This window comes from Rissa tridactyla, chromosome 2, assembly GCF_028500815.1.
Source record: "Rissa tridactyla isolate bRisTri1 chromosome 2, bRisTri1.patW.cur.20221130, whole genome shotgun sequence".
Lineage (NCBI taxonomy): Eukaryota > Metazoa > Chordata > Aves > Charadriiformes > Laridae > Rissa > Rissa tridactyla.
The window spans coordinates 15,132,650-15,158,007 of record NC_071467.1 but is presented as its reverse complement, the minus strand read 5'-3'; the positions used below and the strand labels follow the sequence as shown (position 1 = coordinate 15,158,007).

The 25,358-nt window shown below is 42.2% G+C and overlaps 1 protein-coding gene across 7 annotated transcripts in view; it reads right to left on the bottom strand.

Moving 5' to 3' along the window:
* The window catches only part of ENPP2 (ectonucleotide pyrophosphatase/phosphodiesterase 2), a 59,614-nt gene extending 34,626 nt beyond the window's left edge, over positions 1-24,988 (bottom strand). For 2 of the 7 annotated variants that reach the window (XM_054191633.1, XM_054191634.1), the window contains exons 1-9: positions 24,869-24,988; positions 24,326-24,428; positions 18,232-18,387; positions 15,980-16,105; positions 13,840-13,900; positions 12,510-12,607; positions 11,304-11,383; positions 9,923-10,042; positions 466-521 (exon numbers count right to left, since the gene is read on the bottom strand). In XM_054191633.1, coding sequence (XP_054047608.1) covers positions 466-521; positions 9,923-10,042; positions 11,304-11,383; positions 12,510-12,607; positions 13,840-13,900; positions 15,980-16,105; positions 18,232-18,387; positions 24,326-24,428; positions 24,869-24,919 — 851 coding nt within the window. In that variant the 5' untranslated portion in view covers positions 24,920-24,988. The other 5 variants (XM_054191637.1, XM_054191639.1, XM_054191635.1 and 2 more) reach the window with 3 other exon arrangements.
* Between the last annotated feature and the right edge of the window lie 370 nt (positions 24,989-25,358).

The window sequence follows — 25,358 nt, the reverse complement described above, 5'->3', positions numbered from 1 at the left end:
CAAGGCTGTCTTTTAGGAAAGGGAACTGGATATCTTACTCAAAGGTCAGACTGGATTGTATAATGAGTGAGTCAGTCAGGCTTTTGAGTCAATTAGGCTGTTGATGTCAGATGACATAAAAGAACAATAAAAGTCTTCCACAAACACTCAGAGGACTAGGAAACATTTCTAGCAATACTAATAAGGCAAAACAACACACCATGAGATCAAAGAAAGTAATTTTTTACATAGCCACACGTCTTTTCTTCAGACAACTTCTAAAAATCAGTGCATGAACTTAGAGCAGCCAACTGTAGCATTAGTTTTAGTTATCAGAAACATTGCGCAAATGAAACAAGGGAGGGTTACAGGTACGGTCTCCAAGCTACCAAATGCTTAAAGTAAGGAAAATGACTTAATAAACACTTGCATCAAATTAATTCTGAATTATTAGCTACAAATCTCAAAAAAACAGAGGGCACTTACACAGACCAGAAGAACGTGCCAGCTTTCACCCCTTGCTTAGCTGCCGTAATCCAAATCTAATGAGGAAAATATAAGAGGATTAGAATGTGTTTAGATCTTTAATGACCCTCTGAAATCAAAAGAAAATGTTTTCAAGACACATTCTTCTACCCTGAGCCTAGAAGCAAAAATTGCAGTCTTCATCCGTGCCCCTAACTTGAACGCAGGGAGTGACAAACTCATGCAAATTCTGTAGCAGCGGATCAGCCGCTGTGCTGTAGACTTTCACCCCTAAATCTCTGTGTTGCTTTTAATGCAAAGCTTTAAGATTCACGGCCAGGAATTTCTCCAGCACCCAATTTAATTTTCAAAAGCCAGCCATATCTAACCTGAGCCTTCTTAGCGTTCAAGCTTTGGAGGATACTCAGTTAGGAAAGAACATTGCTCAAGACTAATCAGTGTCTGCATAGATGTCCCTCTTTCCCCATATTCTACCATCAGTAGCCAGAAAATGTACCCAAAAAAGGGCACAGATGAGTGAGCAGGGGTGTACCCTGCAGAAAGCAGGGAGGGACACCTTCCTCCATAGACATTTAAGAGCTTTTTGGGCTCACCTGAAGTGATTGATGGAAATGATGGAAACAATCTCCGTGAATTTTTCAAATTCTTTTTTCAATGCTTCAAATTCCATATTTTTTTCTGGCTATAAATCAGTTTGTAGCAGCGAGTTCCACAATGTAGTCACACACTGCATGACTGTGTTTTTCTTTGTGTTTGGTTTAAACCTGCCAGTTTCACTGGGGTTAGGGTACTGTTCTCATACTTGGAAAACAGGTTATTAATCCTGTCTCTTCCTGCTTCTATACAACATTCATGGTATTCCCCTCTATTTATTTCTTTTTGAGCAAGAGTAGCCTTGGTTTGTTTGATTTTTCTCTAATGAATGCCATACCGTACCCCTGGTTATCCTCATTACCCTTCTGTCTCTCTCCCCCTTCACCCTTTTTCTCTTTTCTATTCTATGGATATCTATGCAAGGCAGGGGAATGAGAATGACCAAACATCAGAAAGGTCCACAATCAAGGAAAGCAAATAATATGAACTTGTAGCCCTACAGAACTAAATTTGTCTTGTAAGGAGCTATCCAAATTATCTCAAAACTCATTTCAAAAGTGGCAATGGCTTAAAGGCCACCATTACGTTTACATCTAAATTATTTCTTCCCATTATTTATGCATACTGCAATTTATCCATTTCACGAGCAGTTAAGCCAAAACATAGTTCCTCTATTTAATAATTGCAAAATCTTTGGTTTACTTTAAAACAACTTTTTGAAAATACGTTCAAGGCGCCTCTACCTTGCTTAAAACGGCACTTACACACTGTCATCTGGGCGTGCATTATTCCAGTGCCAAACCTGAACTATTTATGAGTCAGTCTTAATTGAAATAAATTTGGCACAGTCTCAATCCAGTTAAATTAAAATCACAGTTACAAAAGATCATTTGTTTTCATTGTATTCTAACTTTTTGGTAATGTATCCCCTATTCCAGGGAAGAATGCATCCATGGTAACTCTATTAAAATGGTGAGTTTCTAAATAAATGCAGCAAGAGCAGGAGCAGAACACCCATGGACTTGCACCCTTCTCTGTTTTCAGCTGCCTCTCCTCAAGAGTCCGATTTCAGGGTTGGTTCGTATTAACCTATGCTCAAGCTGCTATCAAATGGGGAGTCCCCAGGCATCTCCCCCAGCCTCTGCAGCCCCAGTCTTCCACCAGCCCTGGGGTCTGTATGGTGACGATGACCACAAGATGATATGACTGCAAAGTAACTCCCCAAAAACAAAGAAAAAAAAGAAAAGGCTTTGAATTTATATTGGAGTTTGATTTTGAATCATTGAATAACAGGGATATTGTTTTCAAACGCTCGCACGATACTAGGCCTGCCAGGATGGGACAGAAGGATGCAGGTAAACAGGAGAGATGAGGAAGCGTGCCTGCAATCCACTGATCATGTCGCTGAGCCCACTTGCTGCAGTCGTCAGAGGTGCGACTGCAATGCAAAGATACATCCGCAGGCTCGTTTGTGTCATCTAAATCAGCACAGGGTGCATAACTTCAGCCTGAACCCTGTGTCTAACTAAGGCAGGAACTACTCATTGGTGGTTCATGGTCATCCCGGGTGAAAAAGGGCCCACGCTTAAAGCAATTACATTTTTCTTTGCATTGCAGAGTTATTCCTAGAGCAGAACCCTGGCATGGCAGAGAAAAGAGGTCAAATACAAATTCAGGATGAGGAGTGTCAGCTCCACTGCTGTTATGCTCTTTGGTCTTGATGTACTTGGAAAACAATTGTCCCTGCAGAGCTGCAGCAGATTTATTTTTCTTTGAAAGTGTTTGTGTTCCTGCAAAGTTTAAATAATTTTGCAGATATCTTTGGGAAGGTACCAACAAACTAAGTCCAGGGGAATTCAGTATTTGGATTTTACCATCTGTTAACTCTAGTTTGACTTTCTAGTGCTTTGGCCTGCACAGGTCCAAGTGGTCCAGCCTGCCTGGTTGGCCAAATCAGCCCAGCCGAGTTCCACCCTCAGCAGCTGAAGCTGTCCTATGCTGCTCCTGACTGTTAGTGCTGCTGAAATCACCCGTGACTCTGTCTATTTTAGGCAGAGATTTTAAACATGTGCCAAAAGACGTGTCCTCCCTCTGGCCAAGGAAATAAAATAGTAGTCAACTTGACAGAGGAATAATTAAGCCCTATGTACATTGCCAAGGTACCCAGCATGCCTGCAAGAAGGTGGTAGCTATTTTTTATTCCTGTTGAGCATACAGTGTGTTTCACGAGGGTCACGTGAAAGCAGCATCAACACCTTTCTGAACAGGGAGTAACACAAGGAAGCAGAGATCACTCCTAGTTGCACATTCCCAAGCACGCCCTCTCTGCTCCCAAGTATTTCACCTCAGGAATGCAGCCATTTACATTGGCATTCACTGTTTGGAGGAGGACATGTGTCTGCTGCACTTGGAATAAGCTCAACAGCTAAGACAATGATCTGTTGCAGTCAAAGACCAGCAAATCAGAAGGCCCATATCTGACCACAACATCCGAGAAGTGAGTCTCAATGACTCCATCCTGACTTTGCCAGGCAGGGCCTGGTTCAACTCAAGGTTACAACAAAGTACTACTGGACCTCCCCCCTCCTATTTTTTAAGGGGGGGAAAAAAAAAAAAAGCCTTTGTTTTTTATTTAAAACCAAAATAAGAAAATACAACACTATTCAGCATCGTACCTAAAGCTGCTACTCATAAAAATACGTTTGCAGAGATGTCTTTAAGCATGCAGAGAAGCAGCAGCCATCTAGATGGAAGAATTTCTATCTGCACTTAGCAAGCTTTAAATCAAGTTTCCAGCGTGTTTTCCTGCAGCCTAATCACCAGTGAGCATCCCTCACTGTCCTTAAATTAAATTCATTGTCTTTCAAAGCAGACTACAAGTCATGCCTCCTACAGGCCAACATGAGTCCACGCTTCAGTCAATGTAGGATAGGAAAAAAAACCACCTCAGCTGATGCCTTTCGGAAGGGAATAAGGGCTATTGTTCCATTTCCTTTCTGTTGGTTAGAGCCACAGTCTTAATTAATCCTAGATGTTCCAGTACTGAGCATGTAAATGTAATGCATTATATACACTCTGTGGCCGGTCTCATCTGTTCAGGTCACTTATCATAAAGTTTGCTGTGTTAGGCGTTGCAAGGTCAGTACCATTTGTGAGCTTATGTAATTTATTTGCTATATGTAAATACATGAGTTTTCACTGTTAATATGTTAGAACTTTATAGTCAGCTGTTTAACTGTGTCAGATGTGCACCCTTGGGTTGCATATGGTACAAGCCTTATTCTATTGCAAGCTATATAAAGGCCTATTTCTGAATTAATTTGCGTAAGCAGAGAAGAAGGGAATAAATATTAAAAAAATAATAATAAAAATCAAAGATTAACCGCTCTGTCTTCATACCATGCCACAGGAATTAGAGAATATTTAACTTCGCCAATGCAAAAAGATCTGTTAAATTATGGACGCACACATTCAACCTTAGTACACTGGCAAATGGCCCAAGGAATAATATACATGTTTTTCTAGATGTATATGAAACATATCCTGTAAGTTGAATTACTGTCATTTTCATACCCTCTGTGTTGAATGACTATATTTCATTTCATAGGGACAGGGAACTACTGGAGCGAGTCCAGCGAAGGGCAACCAAGATGATTGTGGGACTGGAGCACCTCCCTTATGAGGAAAGGCTGAAAGAGCTGGGACTCTTTAGCCTGGAGAAGAGAAGGTTGAGGGGGGACCTGATTAATGTTTACAAGTACCTAAAGGGTGGGTTTAAGGAGGACGGAGCCAGGCTCTTTTCAATGGTTCCCAGCGACAGGACAAGGGGCAATGGGCACAAGCTAGAACATAGGAAGTTCCGTTCAAATACACGGAAAAACTTCTTTACAGTGAGGGTGACAGAGCACTGGAACAGGCTGCCCAGGGAGGTTGTGGAGTCCCCTTCTCTGGAGATTTTCAAGACCCGCCTGGATGCAGCCCTGAGGGATGTGCTTTAGGCAACCCTGCTCTAGCAGGGGAGTTGGACTAGATGATCTCTAGAGGTCCCTTCCAACTCTGAAGATTCCGTGATTCCGTGATTCTTCTCCTTTATTTATGGATAAAAATAGACTAGCTAAGCAATAGTTCAGGTGGCAATGCCATACGGAACATGGAAGTCCCAAGCCCTCCCTTCTTTTGACTGTTAGACAGGTTTGCACGCAAATGCTATGTACAGAGTTATTGAAGATAGCTGTTGAGTTGTCTTTGAAAACCTGCACAGTAAGTGGGGCACCTCCCTACTTTTAATCTCCCATGAATAAATAAGAGCCCGTAACTTTGCCAAGGCTGCCCCGTATTTGTTGCACTATGAAAGGACTGGCAGCAGCACATCTCAGGTCAGGGCTGATGGGAGGGACGGATCTGAAGTCCAGCCCTTGGGCCAAATTGCGCAAACATGCTCCCACTTGTCAACCAGGGAAGGAGATTCATGTCAGGAGCAGAGGAATCACACGCACCCACTGCAGCCTGTTGTGTGAAACGGGGCCAAGCGGTTTTGGCAAAAGATAAACCCCCTTGTGTTCTAACACCCCTCAGAGTGTTAGAGAGAGCTGGTAATGCAGGAGTGGGAAATCCCTTCCACGCCCAGGGAAAAGGGGGAAGGGGGGAAATCATGGCATTTCCCAGGCAAAGAAACACATACAAGATTGGTGCAAGCATGCAGAATTAATACCAGGGTGGTGCCAAATGTTACACTCCTGCGCCATTTGCAATTTGTCCTGACAACAAGGTAAAATGCCCCTTACACACTCCTTACTCTTTAACAGGACACAAAACGATCTCACAGCCTTGACAACTAAGCATTGCCTTCTTGCCCAAACAGAATATTTTGGTATAAGAAACCTATTGAATAATTAGGCAGAGTTAAAGGTCCCTGTTGCTTGTTCATGGCTCAAGCTAGATGAAAAGAAATACTTATAAAAAGAAATTACAGACATGCTCCTTCTGCTTCCCCCACCAATCAACAAGGTGATTGCGAAATGTGTTCGGGACAAAAAGGCAGATTTCTGCAGAGCCTGGGCTCCCCAGATGTAACTATCCTGCCAGTGCTCAGGCTGACTAGGCGAGAAAATGAAAATAATAATTTCTTTCTGTAATCATCAGATAGTAAAAATCAACAAAAATCCAATAAACAGGAGAGCAAAATGGTTTTATCCCAAAGGTTGATATAGAATGTGAAATTTAGTTAAAATCAGGAATATCCAGTTAAGATGTATAGCGATGATGCCTAGTGTCTACAGGCATACCTTGTAGGCTCTAAAGACAGCTTCATGACATGTTGTCACTTACCTAGGAACAACATGGCCCTTTTTAAGGATTATCTCAGCATCTCAAGCTGGGCCCTTTTTGAGGGTTGTATTCTCTTTAAAAAGTTAATAGTGAAAATAAAGCTGCATACAAGGTGCCCTAAACAACCTTCAGTACTTTTATAATTAAGATATTTCTGGAGATAGGCATCTTTGGAGCCAAACTCTGATCCAAGCTGGTTTTACCTTCTGAAGGAGCCTCTCGGTCCCCATTAACCACAGACCAGCAGTTTTAGACCTGTCATCTTCTGACCTTGGGGAGGCGAATGGATTATTTCTAAGGATCACGAAATATCACTAAAAAAATCCCAGTGCATTGTCTGTTGTATAAACTTAAGCTCACTACATCAAATCAAGACATGAAAAACTACTGCTTAACAGAAGCCAAAGGCAGCCAGGGCTTCAGTGCTTAAAGTTACATGGGATGAAAACAGAGTCTCAGTGCCAAGAAAAATGAGCAGTAAACTTCGTTTCCCTTTTGAGACCATGGGCCCTGATGGGGAGACGCTGTAGCAATACGAGGAGTGGATTTGTGGCTGTTTCCTGTCAACGCTTCTGTTCTGAAAACAAGGTGGTTTTAAGTTCATATAATAAATCAAGGTTGTATACTAAATCAGAAGACTGGGTTTCAGGAAGTCACACAACCAGCCGGAGCACATCGAAACACTTCCAAGCTACCATCTCCCCCCTTCTCCTTTCCTAATGATCTTAAAATTAATTTCTCATAGTTCCCGGTGTAGAAACATTCAGCTACTCATCTGCCAAATCCCACTGATGTCCATGGTAATCCGGCTGTTTCCGAGCAAGATGCCGAGTATTTAAACAATTTAAAAAAAAAAAAGGGGGGGGGAAAAATTAACAAAGCCAAATATAATAAGCCAGTTTCCAGGAGCAAGAAAGTATTTCAGAAATTAACAACATTACGTGACATTCTTTTCTAGGCAGTTTTAGCCATAATACGAGGCTGGGGGTCTCAGACACTTTTTCTGCCTTCCTGGGCAGGAAAATAATAATTCCCAACTCTCTGCATACCAGGTACCACTCTGCAATTGTTTAAGTAGAATCATAGAATTGTTGAGGTTGGAAGGGACCTTTAAGATCATCGAGTCCAACCTTTAGCCTACCCTGACAAGAGCCACTTCTAAACCATGTCCCTAAGTGCCCCATCTACCCTTTTTTTAAACACCTCCAGGGTGTACTCCAGTTTGAGCCCCAAGACCTAAAAAGAACCGGATGAATATGTAATATGACATGCTGAGCATATTTCCTTTCCTCCCCCCTTAGTTTTACTGCTTCATCTTTCAATTCCCAGCTATTTTTGGCAGTCTATGTCAATGTGATATTTAGAGAAAATTATAAAAAGAAGTTAGAAACTGACTGTATCTAATCTGTATATAGATGGAAATAAATTTTTTTCTTACAAAAATCTGCAATTCTCTTATCAAATGTGCAAATCTTTCACATGCAGAGAGAGCGTGTAATTTATATTATACTTCTGCACGAGATCTACCACATTGTCACCCAACCATTATGGCCACTCTTATCAGGCTTGCCGAATTTACAGGTTTCCCTCATGAGAAGCGTGAGAGGATTGAATTATAGCCCTTCCTCGATGCATTTGTTTCCAATTCTCCAAAGACATTTCCAGTTTATTACAGTATTTGTGTGGTTTTCCTTTTTAACACTTCTTCAGATCAGATGGTTTATTTTATCATCCTTATTTGTGTACACAACACTCCCCCCTTGTCCTCTGAGGATTTCATCCAGCGTATGGTCATCCACTGTTGTGTAACTTTCTTGAACTCTTCTCAGCTGACATTCTTCCTGACCCTTGTTTACAATCCGGAGTGACTTTTATTCTCTGGAGCAGCATAGGTGTTTCTAGTGGATGGATGTGGGAATTACCAATATTCCCCACTCACCACAGCAGGTGATGAAGTATTTAGACTTGTATTTTACTTTTAAAATATCGTCGTTTAAAAATAGAGACATTTGTACAGTCCCCAAAAGTTAGTTCCCCACTAACTCCTACCCAATTATGATTAAGGTAAGATGCATAATTAAATTTGCAATGCATAATTAAATTACAGCTGCTTAACAAGTTTTCACACAGGAGTTGAGCCACAATATTGTCTATGAGCTCGATGCCTGGCTGCTGCCGGCACAGTTTGTTAGCCGCGTGGGTCTGGCTGTAACTGAGATGGAGGGAGATGTTACCCGCTGCTGCCCTTCCACTGCTCCTAGTTTTGATCCTGCTTCTTCGCTCACATCTGGGGGGGATAACAGCCAGGCACGTTCCTCACCCCCTCCTCTCCTGGCAGCCCATGCTAACAGCTAACCCGGGTCATAGCTGGGCGAGGGAGCGACTGCGCTCCCTGTTACGCTGACAAATTTTACAAGAGCACGAATACCTCATTCTGGCTCAGCTACAGCCAGACACATCTGCCTGTCACGCATCTGCCTGCGGCTCTAAATTGCCTTGTCTTGCATTTGTTGTGGACTAAACCCACATGCAGACAAATAACACACACACTCGCTAAGCCTAAAACCATCTGAGTAACTTCCTTTAGTCTCTTGGGATATTTCTGTTTTAAGAGATTTGGGGGATGACGCTGATCACTTTAGCAAACGGCAATGATGATGTTCCCAAAGCCCTTCTGATTTCCCCGTCTCTTTCTCCCACTCTCTTGTGGGGTTAACTGGTCAGTGAGCTTTTAAACCATAGTTCCCTAAAGAAGCAGTGCAATGAAATGTGCACGTACCTTAGCTGCTTGCATGTAAAACTTATTAGTTTAATTTAAACCCACTTTTGTTGGCAAAGCAAGCCACAACCGTGTGCACTAATAGGGGAAATTGCAGCAGAAGCAAGGGGACCGTCTGAGCTGTAGTCATGCAGAATACTTTGAAGGAGGCCATTTCCTTGCCCAGAATAAGGATTCAGAGCTAGAGAAACCAACAAGTCCCACACTAATCTAAGAGAGAGGACCTAGTTCAGCCACAGCTGCTGTGCTCAAGGCAGAAATGAATTCACAAACTTCTACAGCTTCTGCAGCAAGTCAGGTAACAGCGCTTGCTTGTGGACTTAACAAATGATAATTATGAAGCTGTGCCATGCTACTCTGACAGAACATTAATACTAAAACTGCCACAAGAACATTACTAGGAGAAAAACCTGAGAAACCCAGAATGAAAAGGAAACGTTATGCCATGGTGACAAAAATATAGTAATTCGTGTTAAACTGCTGCCTAAGTGAGGTTTTTTTTTCCTAGCCACGTCTAATTTATACTTATCAATGCAAGGACCTTTCCATAATCAATGGCTTTATTATTCTGAAAAGCCCAAGCCAACTCAAAACGTTACATTAAATTGATAGACTCAGGGCCAGCCGGGGGGGGAGATTAGGTACAAATTGTTCACAGATGTATTTTTTTAATTATTATTATTGGCTATGTTCCACAGCACAGAGGGAGGGGAGGAGAGGGGGGAGGAAAGGAGGAGGAGGGAACCTGAAACTTACCGGTTGACCTCCCCACCATCTGTGATTGAATTTCTCTCGCCCTCGAAGGCTGAAGCTGGCATCAAACACTGGGTCATACATCGAATTGCCAACGATTCCGTGTGATTCAGGATAGAGTCCCTTTGTGCAGAAGTAGATTAATTAGTAAGACCCTAACGCACACGAATCCAGTTCTTCATAGCTACCTGCAAATATCACTAAATTATTTTAAAATAGGTATCTTTGTAACTGCAGACCAGAAAAGGTTGTAACTTTAAGATAAGCAAATTTAAAACTGGCTGTAGTAATGAAACCAGTAGGAGATGATTGAATTGTGCTAAAGAGCACAAGAACTCCTGTTACTTGATACTTTGAAGTATTTTCACACTGGTTAAAAGTTAGTTTGAGGCCATCTAAAGTAAGCAAAAATTTATGAAAAGAAAATTGATTTGAACTTTCAGTTACTCTTCATGAATTCCCTTTCCGGAAACAGTAATTCATTCTCTGGTTACACGAGTAACACTTAGCATTTCCATTTTATAATGTTTTATCTTCACCAGAGCCTCTGTGAGATAAGAGTTATTTCCAAGAAAAAACAAACGAGGCAAGTCACCCAAAGCCATGGCCTTATATCACAATTTGTCCAGCAGTAAAGGCAATGTAAGAGGTTTCTGCTCTTCTCCCTTTCTCTTGCCCTTCCCCCATCCCCAGCTATTCATTTCTCTCATCCCCCCCTTTCACTTCCCATTTAACCTTTGTGCAGAGGCTGCAGGAAGAAAAAAAGAACAGGGAAAAAATACAGCTGCAGGTATGAAGTCCCTTAGCCCAGCTTTGGGATCACTGTCACACAGGAGCATTTGCATCCCAGGGTGGGGACAGCCTGGCCACCAGCCGTGCCACCAGAGTGCCAAAGTGATGGTTTGTCTTCCAGCAGGGCCAACGCAGCATCCAGATGTGCTCAGCAGCTGTAAATTGTTAAGTCAGCTGCTAAGTCAGCCCCTCTGACTTCAACTACTGCAAGGAAGGAACAACTGCTGGTTGTATCCTGGGTGGGTTTCAATGGCCTTCCCCCCCTGCCCTCCCCAGAAAAACTGCGAACTATAATTACACAGCAGTACAAATAACTGCAAAAGCAGGCATGCGAAAACAGGAAAGCTGTAACACAGTGTGTAGTGGTGAGATACACTTTATCTCAGAACTTCAAAATGCTGAAGAAAATACTTAGCATAACTGAAGGCCAACTGAAGTCAGTGAAGCAGTTTTATTAATATATATATTATATTAATAATATTATATTTTTTTATATATATATATATATATATATATATCTTGCTTCCCACAACCCACATTTCTACTGCAATGCAACATTTTATCATTAAAAGAATCCTTCCCAGGGACTTACGGTAGCAAGGGTGTACAGGTTGGGGAAGGTTTTTGTAGGGTAGACAGGTCTCATGTAAGGAGAATGTGTTCCACAAGATCCTGAAAAATCGATAGGGCATGCAAACATTAGGAAGTGAAGCTCAGACACAGAAAACAAAAACAACAAAAAAAAAAAATCATTTGCTGTGACTCAGAATGCTGCAGAAACTGGTTAAATTTTAACTAATTTAAATGAACATTCTGCTGCTTAACATTGGCAGGTCTTCTGTGAAACAGTAGTAAATCCACTCGCGCGCTCTTTGTACTTCACAATAAACAACTGAAATAATGCAGCCAGAGGACTACAGAACCAGCTACATTTCTGTAGACTGTTCTCCTTTCTGAGCTAGCCTCCTTCCAGAATCCAGAGTCATTGGAAGTATCTCGCCAAGTAATACAACATGAGAAAATGCAGGCTAATTTTAAGTGATGAATATACTAAAGTTGCAGTTTCACAATGGGCTTTGGCCACAGCTCCCCAGATGGCTACACAAATACGAGGGACTGTGCACACACATAGGAGGGGAAAAAAAAAAAAAAACAACCAAAAACCACCTTTCAAGGTTCTGGGCACGCAGACAAACTCCCATGCTATTCTGGGAAGCTCAAATATGCATTGCATCCCATACTCCACAAACCCAGGTGGATGCCCACTCCCCCAGAGGCGAGTGGGGGGCTGCTCATGGCTGGGGCACGTCCCCAGCCAGTTATCACACACTCACTGCAGCTCCCGCACCCACTTACCCATATCTTCAACATCAAATGAATCAGGTGGAAAATTTTGTGGGCCCCTCCCAACTGGCCTATAAGGGTGCATGATACAGACCACGTACTGACGATGCATTTCTGTGCTGACAAAACCATATGAAGGTCACCGATTCTAAGCAGTGTTCCCCAAAGCAGCAGTTCTCTCCCCCCTCCCCAACTGCTGTGTGCTGCTTTAGCCAGGGTGCTTTCAAGCCACCAGCTGATACCATCTAAACCAAAGGGGACTTCTGCCATTTCGCTTGCATAGAAAAAAAAAGACTTAATCTTTGTTAGACCTTTCAGGCAGAGGAACACTACATTTGGTGCAGCCCTTCTACCCGCGAGCTCCATGCTGACTACTGTTACTCAATGAACAATGACAACAACTAGGCTGCAAGAGTTTGTCTTTCGTTTATTGTAAGGAAACAGATGTACTCACTCAGTTTTTCAATATTGGGCATGACCTTGTTCCCTTTCTTCATATATGATGCACGGAAACCATCAACAGAGAAGATGATCAAAGGAGGACGAACAAATCTAAAACCAAAAGCAGCGGGAGTGTTAGGCAGCATTTCAAAATGATTCTTTTTCTCCCACTTGCTCACTGAGACTCCACAGAATCTAAATTACAGTTAGTGCGTGTGTTATAGGTCTATAATTTTTTTGCTTACTTAACAGAGAAGCACAAATTGATTATCTTCACGCTTAGTAACATCCAGTGTTCACTCAGCGAAAGAGCTGAGCTCCAACACAAAAGACATCTTCCCTGCATAGCTAAAAACATATAGCCCCAAAAGGCAAGTGCTTATAGAAGGAGATGGAGAAGGGAAAAAAATAGTATGCATGAGTACCCACCCTAGCATACAATCTGTAGTTAAAAACCACATGTCTCATGACAGCTGGTCTCCTCTCTTCTCAAACAAAAGTTCACGTGGCATTTTGAGTGAGCTCTGTGAGTCAGAACTCATCCTCACATACTCAAAATGTCAGTATTTTATGTTATTTTATTACATTTTTATTTACTACTGCTACTGGGAGTTGACCCTAAGCTGGCAGAGGTGTGTCCTGGATGGACACACCTGGACTTTTAACGTTAGTCACCTGCTGCGGGGGTAAGCAGCCATCACTGTCACCAGGAGAAGCAGGGGCTCCTATCTCCTCCAAACTCTCCTCCTAATAGCACAGACTGAGCTGCAAGCCGACACAGCACCTGAGCAGATGCTGACCTTTTAGGATAATAGTGAGCCAACTGGTTTCAAAACCGCTTACTTTTCAATGTTACTCATGTGCTCAAATACCTCACTAAGTCAACTGCAATTTAGAAATCCTTTCATTTAGGAAGACAACACTAAAAGTACAAAATTAAATTTAAAAAAAATGGCCCGAACTGTGCTCACATATGACTCAACTTGAATTTTATTGAAATCAGAAAAACCTAAACCTTTCCACTGACTTCAAGGGAGTTTGGTTACCTTCCCTATATGGGTAAGTGAAGCAGGCAAACCCATCGGCAGGTGATCAAAGACCAAGAGTTCAGCCCAACACATACACCACTACTCGTGCAGCAGCTCAAAGGCAAATGTGTTACAATATTATCTATCTATCTGCCTCATTGTACACATGGTGAAGCACAGGAAAGCATCCAACCCACAAGCATCCAGGCTGTGTGACAGGGCCAGTGCAGAAATGTGGTGTTCAGAGGTCCAGGGCAGAGCCAGGACCATTGGCCTTGCTACATCTGACTTTGCAGTTGCATGCAAAACACTTACCCTGCTGGACATTCAGGAGCCTTTATGTCTTCACAGTCATCATCCACCCAGTGGGTTTCTCCTACCAGAAAAGTCACATTGGAGTTTAAAAAAAAATAAAAAAATAAAAGTCTGTGGACACAGCTACAGGTTTCACAAAAAATGATGAAAAAAAAAAAAGTCTAGCTGCAGTTAATGAACTGTCTTGTCCTTCTTCCCATGAATAATGAGGAGGTCTTTTCACAAAGCTGAACAAATGATCTGGTTATATTCTATTCAACGAGAATAGCCAAACTAGCACTCCTAGAAGTAGCTGTTAAAACTGGAGTTAAAAGTGTCCTTTTGACCACAGAAGACAGTGGTAATGCTTTAGGCACAGTGGCCATCTATTTAAATTTTTTTATTTTCGATCTGTCAAAAACAGGTAGGTGCTGCTTCTGGCTGTGAATTCCCACCCTCCTCCCCACCAGCTCTGATGTCTCCATGAGCTGATTCAGCTGGCTAAAGACACAAAACAAAATTCATTCTGGGGAAGAAAAACAACTCTAAATAGTTTCCAGCTGGTTTATAGAGCTGATCAGCTCATGGATCAGGTGAGACTCAGACACAGCTAAAAAAAGCATTAATACTGTTTCAGAGCTATATTAGTTAAAATTACTTTATGTAATCATTTTCTTTAGGTTTTCACTGCTGAATGCCCACCATAGAGTGGCTTATGACTTGCACTTTCACAGGTCAATTTAAAACCAAATTATTAGCTAATGAGGCTTGCTTCCTGACCTGGCACTCTTAAAGGAACTGCAGTTCAATTAAAAGAACAAAACAAAAAACGCCATAGAAAAGATCTGCAGGAAATGTGTCCTGCAGCAATTCCAACTGACCATGACAGGAGGTGGAGGGACAATTTCCAAGAAAAAAAAACAAAAAAAACCAAAAAAAAACCCAACCCAACACACTATCCCCAGATAGGCAAAGGCATGAATAAAGAGGAAACACTGTTCTCACATAAGGCTTACTTCTGTCAGAGTGCCAGGGTCATTGAGATCATTTGTTATTAGCCAATTAAACAAAGATTATGTACATTAAAACTGGAGACATGTAAATTCCTCTGTCTTGACCCTTGTAAGAGGGAGCTCACAAAAAAGGCAGGAACTGAAAATTATACCACTATTTAAGTGGTCTCACATAAGGGGTTTCTTTGGGAAGGGGAAGAACCTAATCTATGGGGACTTGCTGGAAGATACATATATCGTTTGGATTCCCAACAGCAAACCTCAAGTAAAGAAGAAAAGTCCATTTTCAGTGTATGGATCTGGACTGTTATAATTTTCTTAACATATGCAGTTGGCCAAAATGGTGTGGAAAAAAATTTCAAACTGTAACCCTTCCACCAGTAAAGTTAACGAATGAAAAAACTAAGAACTAGCTGAGATACAAAAGTGAGAAACTGTAGAGCTCATTACCAAGGATCAGAAGATCTGCTCTGAATGGGAGATACATTACACAAGGCCGAAGATTGGCTCCAGAAGATTGGGGTAGAGGATGAAAATTAAGCCTTCACAGCCCATCCACCCACCAACCAGTGCAGGCTGTACTCCAGCCATGGTGCGTCGAGAAGGTGGCATGGTCATCCCCAACCAACATGTCCTCTGAAGCCTGTACATCCCATCTGTGAAATACAGCCCTTGTATTCTCAAAATCCCTTTCCCACAAGAAATAAAACCTACAGGTGTTAGGCCAAGTAGTTTGAGCAGGAGCTTTTGTGGTGGGGGTGTCGAGAGGTCTTTGAGATGGAGATAGCATATCTAGGAATGCTCCATTTCTTCAAGACCATCAGATATCCCTGCTTTCCCTGTGATGCGGACAAGCGCATCTGAACAATTTTGTTTTACTCTAAACTCTTCACCACCCACGCCTCTTCTCTTTCCATCAGTATCTCTACAGGCAAAGACAACACCCTTCTACCATCAACAAATTAGAATTATTCACCTCTGCTAGTGCCCAAAAAAATTACAAATGTAATTCCCCATTCTTCCCCCCTCCTCCCAAAAATCAGAACCAAACAAGGAGAGGGTTCCTTCTTTAGAAGAAAATTCTATACCCACAGGGCTGTCCTATGTCAGGTTTGGAAAGATAAGAGGTAGAAAGACCAAAGTCGTACCTTTGCAAATGACTTGGTAATTAGTACAACAATCTCCTCTACTTAAGCAGTCTTCAGAGCAGTGACAAGCATTGTCATCATTCCTGGTTTCTCCACAACGATCTTTGGTACATTCCCAGCCCCGAGCTAAATCATTCACAAGGTAAGCAAGAATGAGAGATAATAATCAAAACAAAAAGTACTCAAGCCATAATGACAACAATCTAGTCGTTAAAGTTGGATGTAAATTTTATGGGCCCATTTTAGTGATTTCAAGACCTCTGAAGTAGGTACGTCAACCAGAAACAAAAAAAGACTCCTGTGTCCCGCAGGTGCAGGAGGGTTCCTCCACCCACACTCAAGTGCTTCTGCTACCCTCAGGTGCTGTACTCCAGGGTTTGTACAACCTGAATGTCACAAAAAGTGTGTAAAGGAGAAGACAAGAAAGTATTTTGAGAGATAAATGGCGGGGCCTGGAGCACAAACTAAGAATTCTGGTGTTTCTTGAGTAAATCCATTCTTTTTCTCCCAACTATTTGAGTCCCCAGTTCAATCCATAGGAAATAAGAGAAAGCTGAAAAGAGACTATGTGGATGTAAATTGGTGCTTTACTCCCATCAGTTCCATACCCACAGGGTGAGATTCAGAATCAACTGCAAAGTTATGGGAACAAGAGCTGCTGTTCTAAGGAAAAACATGGCACAGCTGCTGTAAAACACTCCAGCTCTTCTCATCTTGTGCATGAAGGTAGGATGGAAGGGCTTGACTAAATTAGGGTGCTCTCTCAAAGGTGGTACATTGCTACACTTTGGAATAAGGCTTAAAGATGTAAGCATATGGTTTTCCATGTCCTGGCCCAACCAACAAGAAACTTTAAAAATCACTTTAGAAAACATGCACCCAGTAAAAAACACACCACACCAGATCAACACCTTTTATACCCTTTTCTCATTCATTTGTGGCTTTTTTCTATAAATATGTAATATTTAGAGGTTGTACATGTGATAATTGCCTTAATAAATGCCTGTGGGAGTATATGACAATTCACACAACAGTCCCAAGGGCAACGTGGGTATCCATACACATATGTGGACATGGTGCGCTGCGGACAGGAGGCTGAGGAACTGAAAACTTGCCCTTTGGTAGCAAACATCTTGTATTGTGCTGAAAGACTTCAAAAAGAGCCTCTCATTCTGCAGTCATTTACACCAGCGTTAGCATAGAAGTCAGACATTTTTGGCCTGGAACCATAGTAGTTTTTCATACCAGATTAGCTCACCATTTTTTGGTACCAAACCATTAAAATTATATCATCATAAACAGAACCAAGGGATTCGGGACCCTCAAGTATGGCACAACCATTGGCAATGATATTTTTAATCATTAGACTTCTCTTCTGGCTGCTTAGTAAGTGTAATTCTTTGATAAAGCAAGAAAATATTTAATGGCAAAAGTAGAAAGCACCTGTGTCAACTTTGACCACTGTGTAAACACTCAAGGAGATGGGTACAACTAATAATTTAAATGCACTATGCTAAGAAGTAAAACATAACTCATGGCCCTCTTTGAAGTTTTCCTTGCCTAGGACTCATGAAAAAACCAAAAAGAAAATGAACCCAGTGCTGTATTTCCATCCCCCAGGGTCCAATGAATTGGAGTCAAACATTTTTACCAGTGTGTTATATGCATCCTGACATGTAGAAATTGGAGTCTGGGGCAAGGATAACAAGCCCAGCCTGTCACCTGCAGCTTACTCCAAGAGGACCCACACCGCTTCAATGCACCCAGGTTCAGAGGCGCCTTCATGAGTGACCGCAATGCACAGCCCACAGGTGAGCATTAATTCCTCCAGTATCAAGTTATCACGTGGGAGAAAAAAGGATGGCTGACGTGGAATGACCAACCTCCAGCCTTTACCATGTCTCTTTTCATTGCAACCTGGAGGTCAAACTGGTGCCTGAACACTGATTATTGCTTTTAATTGAGTATCAGAAGATCCACTTTTCATGTAGTATGAACAGTACCCTGCTTTTTCTGCCCTGGAAGCCATGGCCAAAGCCCAGCAGTGAGGAGCGATAGGTGCACATCCCTACTGCTCCTTGCAAGGAAACTTGGGCTGCATTTTGGGCTGAGCCAAGCCTGCCCGGCGAGGTGAGGTGCGGAGGAGATGCAGGTTATGGCAGGGAGCAACGGTTTATCAGGCAGGTCCCGACCTCTGGCAGAAACCAGGTGTCAGCAGCGCCTGGCAGTGCGGGACAGGAGACCCATCGTACCTGTCTTTAAGCACAGCTCATCAAAGTCGAAGCAGCAGCTGTTGTAGCTCTTGCACAGGTTGTCACAGCGGCAGCCAGGAGGCTCTGCCTCTTGAAGTTCAAAGCATCTGTTTTTGCAGGAGCCAGAGGTACTGATCCAGGGGGAATCTGACAGGACTGTGTGGAACAAGAAACAGGGCAACATCTGTCAGGCCAGCAGCGGTGGGACGGGCGGCTCAGCCCTGAGCCACTCGGATGAGCAAAACCTCAGCTGCCCTGCTCTGGGGAAGGGAAGGGAGCAGGAAGAGGAGAAAGGTTGCTTGAAGAAACAAAAACCAGAAAAACAACACAAAAGAACAAATTCCAAAATGGTTGCTCTTTTGGGGGAGGGAAAAAAAAAAAAAAAAAAAAAGAAGGAAGCAGCGTGCTGTGATAACGTCCTGCAAAGAAACAGCTCTGGCTTTACCTCTGTAGCAATCAAGAGATCATTAGCAGAAATGTATTGAAGTCTCCAAGGCCCCATTCCAGGAGCTGCAGCTATTCCTCAGAAGCAGCAGGCCTTTGTTTTCAGAAACCAAGTGACATTTTCATGGCTGGCTGGGCCGTTTGCATAGGAAAGGACTGCGATTAATCTACATGCAGTCAGCAGGGCTTGGTTTGGTATACTGGAAGGCGCCAAATCAATGTCAAGTGTGAAAGAAAACTGTAAGATGCTCTATAAATTAACGGAGAAGTAAAGCAAGGCTTTTTGGTGGGCTTCTGCAGAGCATTAAATTATAAAACCTTAAGAAAATACAAAAGTACAATATATTTGATGTGTATAACTAAATGGAGGGCTGCCAGTCTGAAAACCATGAATAATGTATTATACTTCAATAATTATGTTTATTAGTAAGGGCCCTTACTGTCAAAGCAGACATGTACTTCTCTGCTCTTTTCTCAAAACTTACTTTTTCATACATTTTATACATTTTTCCTATAAGAGAATCCTACATAGCAGCTTATATGAAGCAGGAAAATTGTGTGCTGCTCTCTAGGCTTAATAATATTTTATGAAATAAAATAATGAATGTAAGTTATTCTTTAAAACAGAGGTGTTCCAAGGAACATTTCACAATGCCTCTTGTTCCTTGAGAGACCTATTAAAATTAGGTCTTTACAATTGTCTTGGGGTTTGTTTTCTTTTAGACCACGGTTTGGGTTTGGTTTTGGTTTTGGCAAACCTCACCATGATTAGCAGTACGATTTTAAGAGGACTGATGCAATGGCACTTTTGGGAAACAGTTGCTCTGATCTTTTCTTATATATTTTTCCCCAACTCTTTTACATAGCTGAGAGTTTAGTCTCCACATAAACTGAGGGCAAATCTCTTCCCAAACGAGACAGCATTATCCCAGCACCGTGAGAATGGATGGAAAAGTAGATGAAGGGGGAGTGCGGAAGTGACATTGGAGTAGCTGGTGTCCCACCAGCTCCCATCCCCAGTACTACTGCTCCACTACTTCCCTTGGAGTGCCACTGGCACTGGTTGGACACCAGCATAAACCACTTCAGGGGCAAACCTGGCAGTGAATCTGCTCTACAACACGATAATGGGTAAGAAAACCAAACCTACCACGGACGCAGTCATGGATCATGGCAGTGGCAAGGCTCACTCTGGACTGCTGGAAAAGGTAGTAGTAGACAACTGTGTCTTTCTCTGCTTTTGTGTTTTTGTCATCAGTTGAGTAATGCTCAGAGCAAGTAACATCACACACAGAGTGAAGTTTCGCTCTATAGGTATATACCCCACAAGCATGCTTTTAATAAGCCATCAATATTTTGGCCATCTGCATTTCCAAGAAGCTAAAGTTCATGTATCTATGCTGGCAACACACAGATCAGTATTTTTTTTTGCTTACATAAATAGGCCACAAAGCTATGCTAGAAATTAATCGCATGAGAATTGTTTCAAAGCACACAGACTTTTGTTTCAAAGCTCTCAGATTTTCAGAGATATGAAGTCTTGTTCCTTATTTTTAATGACAGCTGTTTCCTGCCAAATGCTTCTGAAAATCTGTTACTAAATAATATTTCCATGTTATTTAACCTCTTCCACTGCTTTCCTTTTTGGAAGCCAGGTAATACATAATCACAGATCCAGTAAGATGCAAATCACAGGCATTACGGACTCAAAGGTATTACATAGTAACATACACCATATATCCCTTAGACTGGCACTGCCCTCTCCATTTCAAAGGAATGAGAGGGAGATGATTTCAGAAGGTCAAAAACCACATGTCAACAAGCGTTTAGGAAAGAGAAGGTGTAAATCTGGCTGCAGATTACATAAGGGACAGAGTCAACTGCAGCTCAAGGAATGTCTAGGGGTTGTTAAGAGCAGCTCATTTATCAAGAAACCACTGGAACAAATTGCCCACAGAGGCTGTGCAATCTCTAATCTTGGAGATTTTGAAGAACAGGTTAAACCAAGATCTGTCAGGAGCACTTCAGTAATAACTGACCACGTCTTGGGATACAGGGAAGGTCTACATAGCTGTTCAAGCTCCTCTCTAGCTCCGTCTTCTATAATTGCAAGTAGGGTTTCCGTTTCACATAAGAAAGGTTTACCCCAGCTACCTTGTCAGTTATTTTTTTCACATCTCTTGACAACCGCTTCATTACTGATGTAACAAATTATCCCAAATTACTTAGCAAATTCAAGTCACACCTTGTGAGTCAGTGTAGGACACTTTCCATTTAGCAACACAAAAGAGGACTTGGTTTAATTCCTCTGATCTCTGAACACATTAAGATCCTTCCTTTGTTTATCATGCTTGACCTTGCCTTTGCAGCCAGACCATGATTTTCAGGTCGTGCACAATGCCATGGCACGGGTACTGGTGCATGCAGAATAGTTTGAAAATATATCACCAGGAGCTCCATCCCTGCTGAGCATTTTCAAATTAACAGAAGCCCCTGTACAGAACAAATGTACACAAATTCCTGCGTCCCTCCACAGCTCCTGCAATCAGACCATGCAGCAGGCAGAGGGATCTCAACATGAAGATCCTCCCCTGCTTACTTAATACATAAAGCTTTTTACATCTTTTCCCACGCATTCTTTTTTTTGGCCAACTAAACTCAAAACAACCACCCAAGGATTGTCTCTTATGTCATAGGTTAGAGACAGAAGAGTTACACAGGACAATAGTGCCTTCCTGATTCAGTCCATGGAGGTTGTTACATTTCCGTTGTAAATGTGTTATGTTTACCTTGGAAAGCGCCATATCGAACTACTTGCTCTGATTCTATCTGATTACAATATTTAAAAAAAAAAAATCAAATCCGTTCACTTCCAGCAGTATTTCAATCATAGGACTACACAATATAGACATGCTTACATAGTCATTACAGGAAGGAGACTATCTGGTAAGAATTTGCCATTTTGGATCTTATGGATCCTATATGGAACATATATGGATCAACCAAATACCTACAAAAAACATCTGGAACACCAGTTTTGGTAGATGATATTTATATTATGAACCTGAATTTCATTTTATAGAATGCCATTGCAATGAGTAAAATTTCAACGAAAGGTCACATAAACTTAAAAATACGTCCTAACTGTACCAATGCAAGAAAGATAGGACTCCCTTTTCAATGACATACTTAGAAATACAGTGAGAAGCGATAGAAAATTTTCAGTGTGTCTCCTTCCAAAATTTAAGATATCATCCTATCATGACCAAGGAACATGCTTCAAGAAACTACTAAGTGCCCCCTGAAAGTGCTCACAAAGATGTCTAGGAAGCTCACAAAGTAAACAATTTACAAAGGCAAGGATATAAAAAAATGGGAGCCTTGGTTCTCTAATGCCTTTTAGAAATTTTAAGTAAAAAATGTTTTTCAATGAAATAATTTGTTGGGTACAACTATTAAACATTCTAAATGTATAAAGGCATATATATGTACACATACATCAAAAGAGAACAAGAGGGGTTTAGGCATTATGGTACTTCTTTGACATGCATTTATAAGAGACTGGCAAAAAACCCATATTGTTTTTGACTTGTAGATGAGTTCTATGCTAGATGAAAACTAAAATTTGCAATTTGCAAATCATGGCATACCCCTGGAGAAAGAACAAATTGGTCATATACAGTAATGGTAAAGAGACAGTGTTTTTTCAACCCAAAATAATTAACTCTGAACACCAAAAAACTTGGAAATAAATAAGCCAAAGCAGAGTGGAGTTGAAAAAGAATTTATAACAATCTTTTATTCTAGATATTTCATTGCACTGGGCTTCTGAAGAAGTACAACTGCAAGTCGTGCAACCAGAAGAGCCTAAATAGGTTCTTTCATCACAGTGCTTTGATTTTGTTAAGAAAAGCACCTCTCCAGTGTAACCTTTTACTTTCTCATTTAGACAGATGTGACTATAATACTTTATTCGTTGCTATCACATCCTTTTTTTTTTACTGCAATAAAAATAACCGAGCTGCGTAAACACAGAAGGCACAAACCCCTCCATTACTTTTCTGACTCTCATTGTTGCACCCTGGACTGGACTACTTCTATGCCAGGTGCCGCTCCAATCCCACCTGTAAGCAAATTCTCAAGAGACTGCCAAAAGTACCCCATGTCCTGCCCTCTTTCAAGTGATCCTGTATTTCTTCCGATTTTCCTGGAACACTGAGCTAAAGCTCCTGCTATTGGAAACAGCAGGCAGCTACCAACGCCAGCCCTGGTGGTGTTGACCAGTGCTGGTTGGCTCAGCAGAGTTAGCACTGGTGAGCTGCAATGGGTCCCCAATATCAGAGCTTTGGGGCTTCAGCAAAAATCAGCTGAACAGCCCTGCCCTAAAGCCTAGACAGTCAACAGTGAAAGCAAAGCAATGGGCATTCAGGTGTTGAAGACGTGAAATGCAAATCCTTCCCGTCAATATTACACACACTACACAACTGCTCTACAGTTAATGCACTAGAAGATAAAAATAGAAATCAATCTGGTTTTCAAGCAATTTTTTTTTAATTGTTGTATAAAGATCAAAAGCAAGAGCTGCTGTCTTTTTGGTTAACTAAAATGCCTCTGCTCAATGATCAGCAGCCCTGATTACGGCTGTGATTAGACATCAATTCCTGTGAAACACGGAGCCAGGGGTGGGAGGGGGGGGTGGGAGGGAGGGAGGGACACAAATTCATTACCAGGAACACAACAAATTCAGGCCATGGTAAACAATTTTATAATTGAAATTCACAAGCTATCCTTACAGACGAGTATTGCAAATGCAACCCTTTCACTTCAGCTGTATTAACTAGCTCTAAGTCAATGACCACAAGTTTTCTTTCTCCTGCCAAAAGAAGGAACAGAGACACAAGTCAAGCCTACTTTTTTTTTTTTTTTAAGAAAAAAAAAAGACTAGTTTTCCATTTTATATATTTTTCCACTCGGACTATGCCTGAGCTCACAAAACCCTATACTGCCCCAGAACACAAACAACAGTCCCTTCTGTGGCATGTTCTTGTTTTCCTCCAAAGAAAAAAGTAGGAGGTGAAAGAAAAAGAGACGACTCGGTGACAGCACATCTGGGCGAACACCTGCTCTCCTCTCCCCGGCCCTCTCCGCCGTCAGATGTCTGCCGTCTACTGTTCACAAACCAGCATGACCTCAGGAGCCACAGAAATCCCAAAAGCTTTTCTCACCAGTGCCTCTTGAAAGCACTAATCAAGTTGCAAGAAACCGCTTCAATAGCTACCAAAATAAAACCCTTAAACCCATGGGGGAGTGTCTCTTAGAGCTCTAGAAGGAAACTGTGCAGAGCACAAAACACAGCAAATCCTACGTAGGAGCTGATGAGATCGGTCTCTGTGAGACTGACAGTGCTCAGTCCTAAAATAAGCTAGATTTTCCATAGTCACATGCACACAGAGCAAAAGTTTAAGTAAATAGGAGACCTATAGGTGAGTCCCAAAGGTCAACTGACTCGGGCTCGCCGAGTTATTTATTCTTCTCTATATCCTACAGGGAAAAGGAACAAGCAAACTACTGTTTCGGAGTAGGAGTGGTTTCTAGCCACAGTATATAACATAAGGGTATTGCGATGTACAATTTACATTCATTACTGTACCTGAGACCGGGCCCTCATCCCATTCTTCAGATCTCCTAAATCGATTTGTTGTAAATCCCATGCAGACATTTACTCCAAAGGCAAAAGCAAATAAAGATATAACCTGCAAAAGTAAAACAGCAAAGTGAGCAAACTGTGCAAAAAGCAGGGCTTCGGTGCTAAGAGCATTACGATTAAAGGGGCAGAGATGGTCCTCTATACGTTCAAGCTCCCCAGCACTGCAGTTCCCATCACTGGAGCAGCAGCTGACAGCGTCACCGTTGGAGAGTAACACAAACCAGAAGGGGTTTATGAATAAAACATCTCTCTCCGAAGCTGAAACGCTCCTTTTTGTAGGAACTTATTCAGGAGAGACGGGCTACTCCTCCTCTAAAAGCAAACATGCTCCTCTCCTCCCCTACCTGGTGTGAGTGGACGCAGCCCTTCTTAGCCATACTAGAGAATTCTTGAAAAGCCTGCGCGGCACCGTCGCCTTTTCTTTATAGTGAGCACAGAGCTCTGTTTGCTCTGGGAGTTCGGGCTATTAGCTACAAGTAATCCCACCTGGTGAGGTTGACAGGCTCGTGTGATTTGTCCAGGGGGTGATTTCATCATGTTTCACTCACAAATCACAGCTCCGAGTGCAAGAAGCTCCAGGCATCATCCCTCGCTGCGCCCTCCCCCCAAACACACACACGCACGCTTTTATGTGGTTTCCTCTGGCAAAGCAGGGCTTTCTTGTGTTGCTGCGGCCAATAGCTGTTCCTGCTTGTTTTATTCTCCTCGCAAAAGTAACATGGTTAAAAGAGAAACCAAATGCATCTCCATCTGGCTCCGAGGAGAAGGGGGGGAAGCTCACTTGAGGCTGCGAGCTGAAAATCTCCCCATGCCACCCTCAAACGTCACCCTGCGCAGTGGGCTTGGTGCATGGGGCGAGCACAGAGCCCCAGCTGCTGGCCTTGCCACGGACGGGGCGGCTTTGGCACCTTGGGAGCCCATCTCATTCTCCCAGTTTGCTCCTGAAGTTTCTAACTCGGTCACGGAGCAGAGTCCC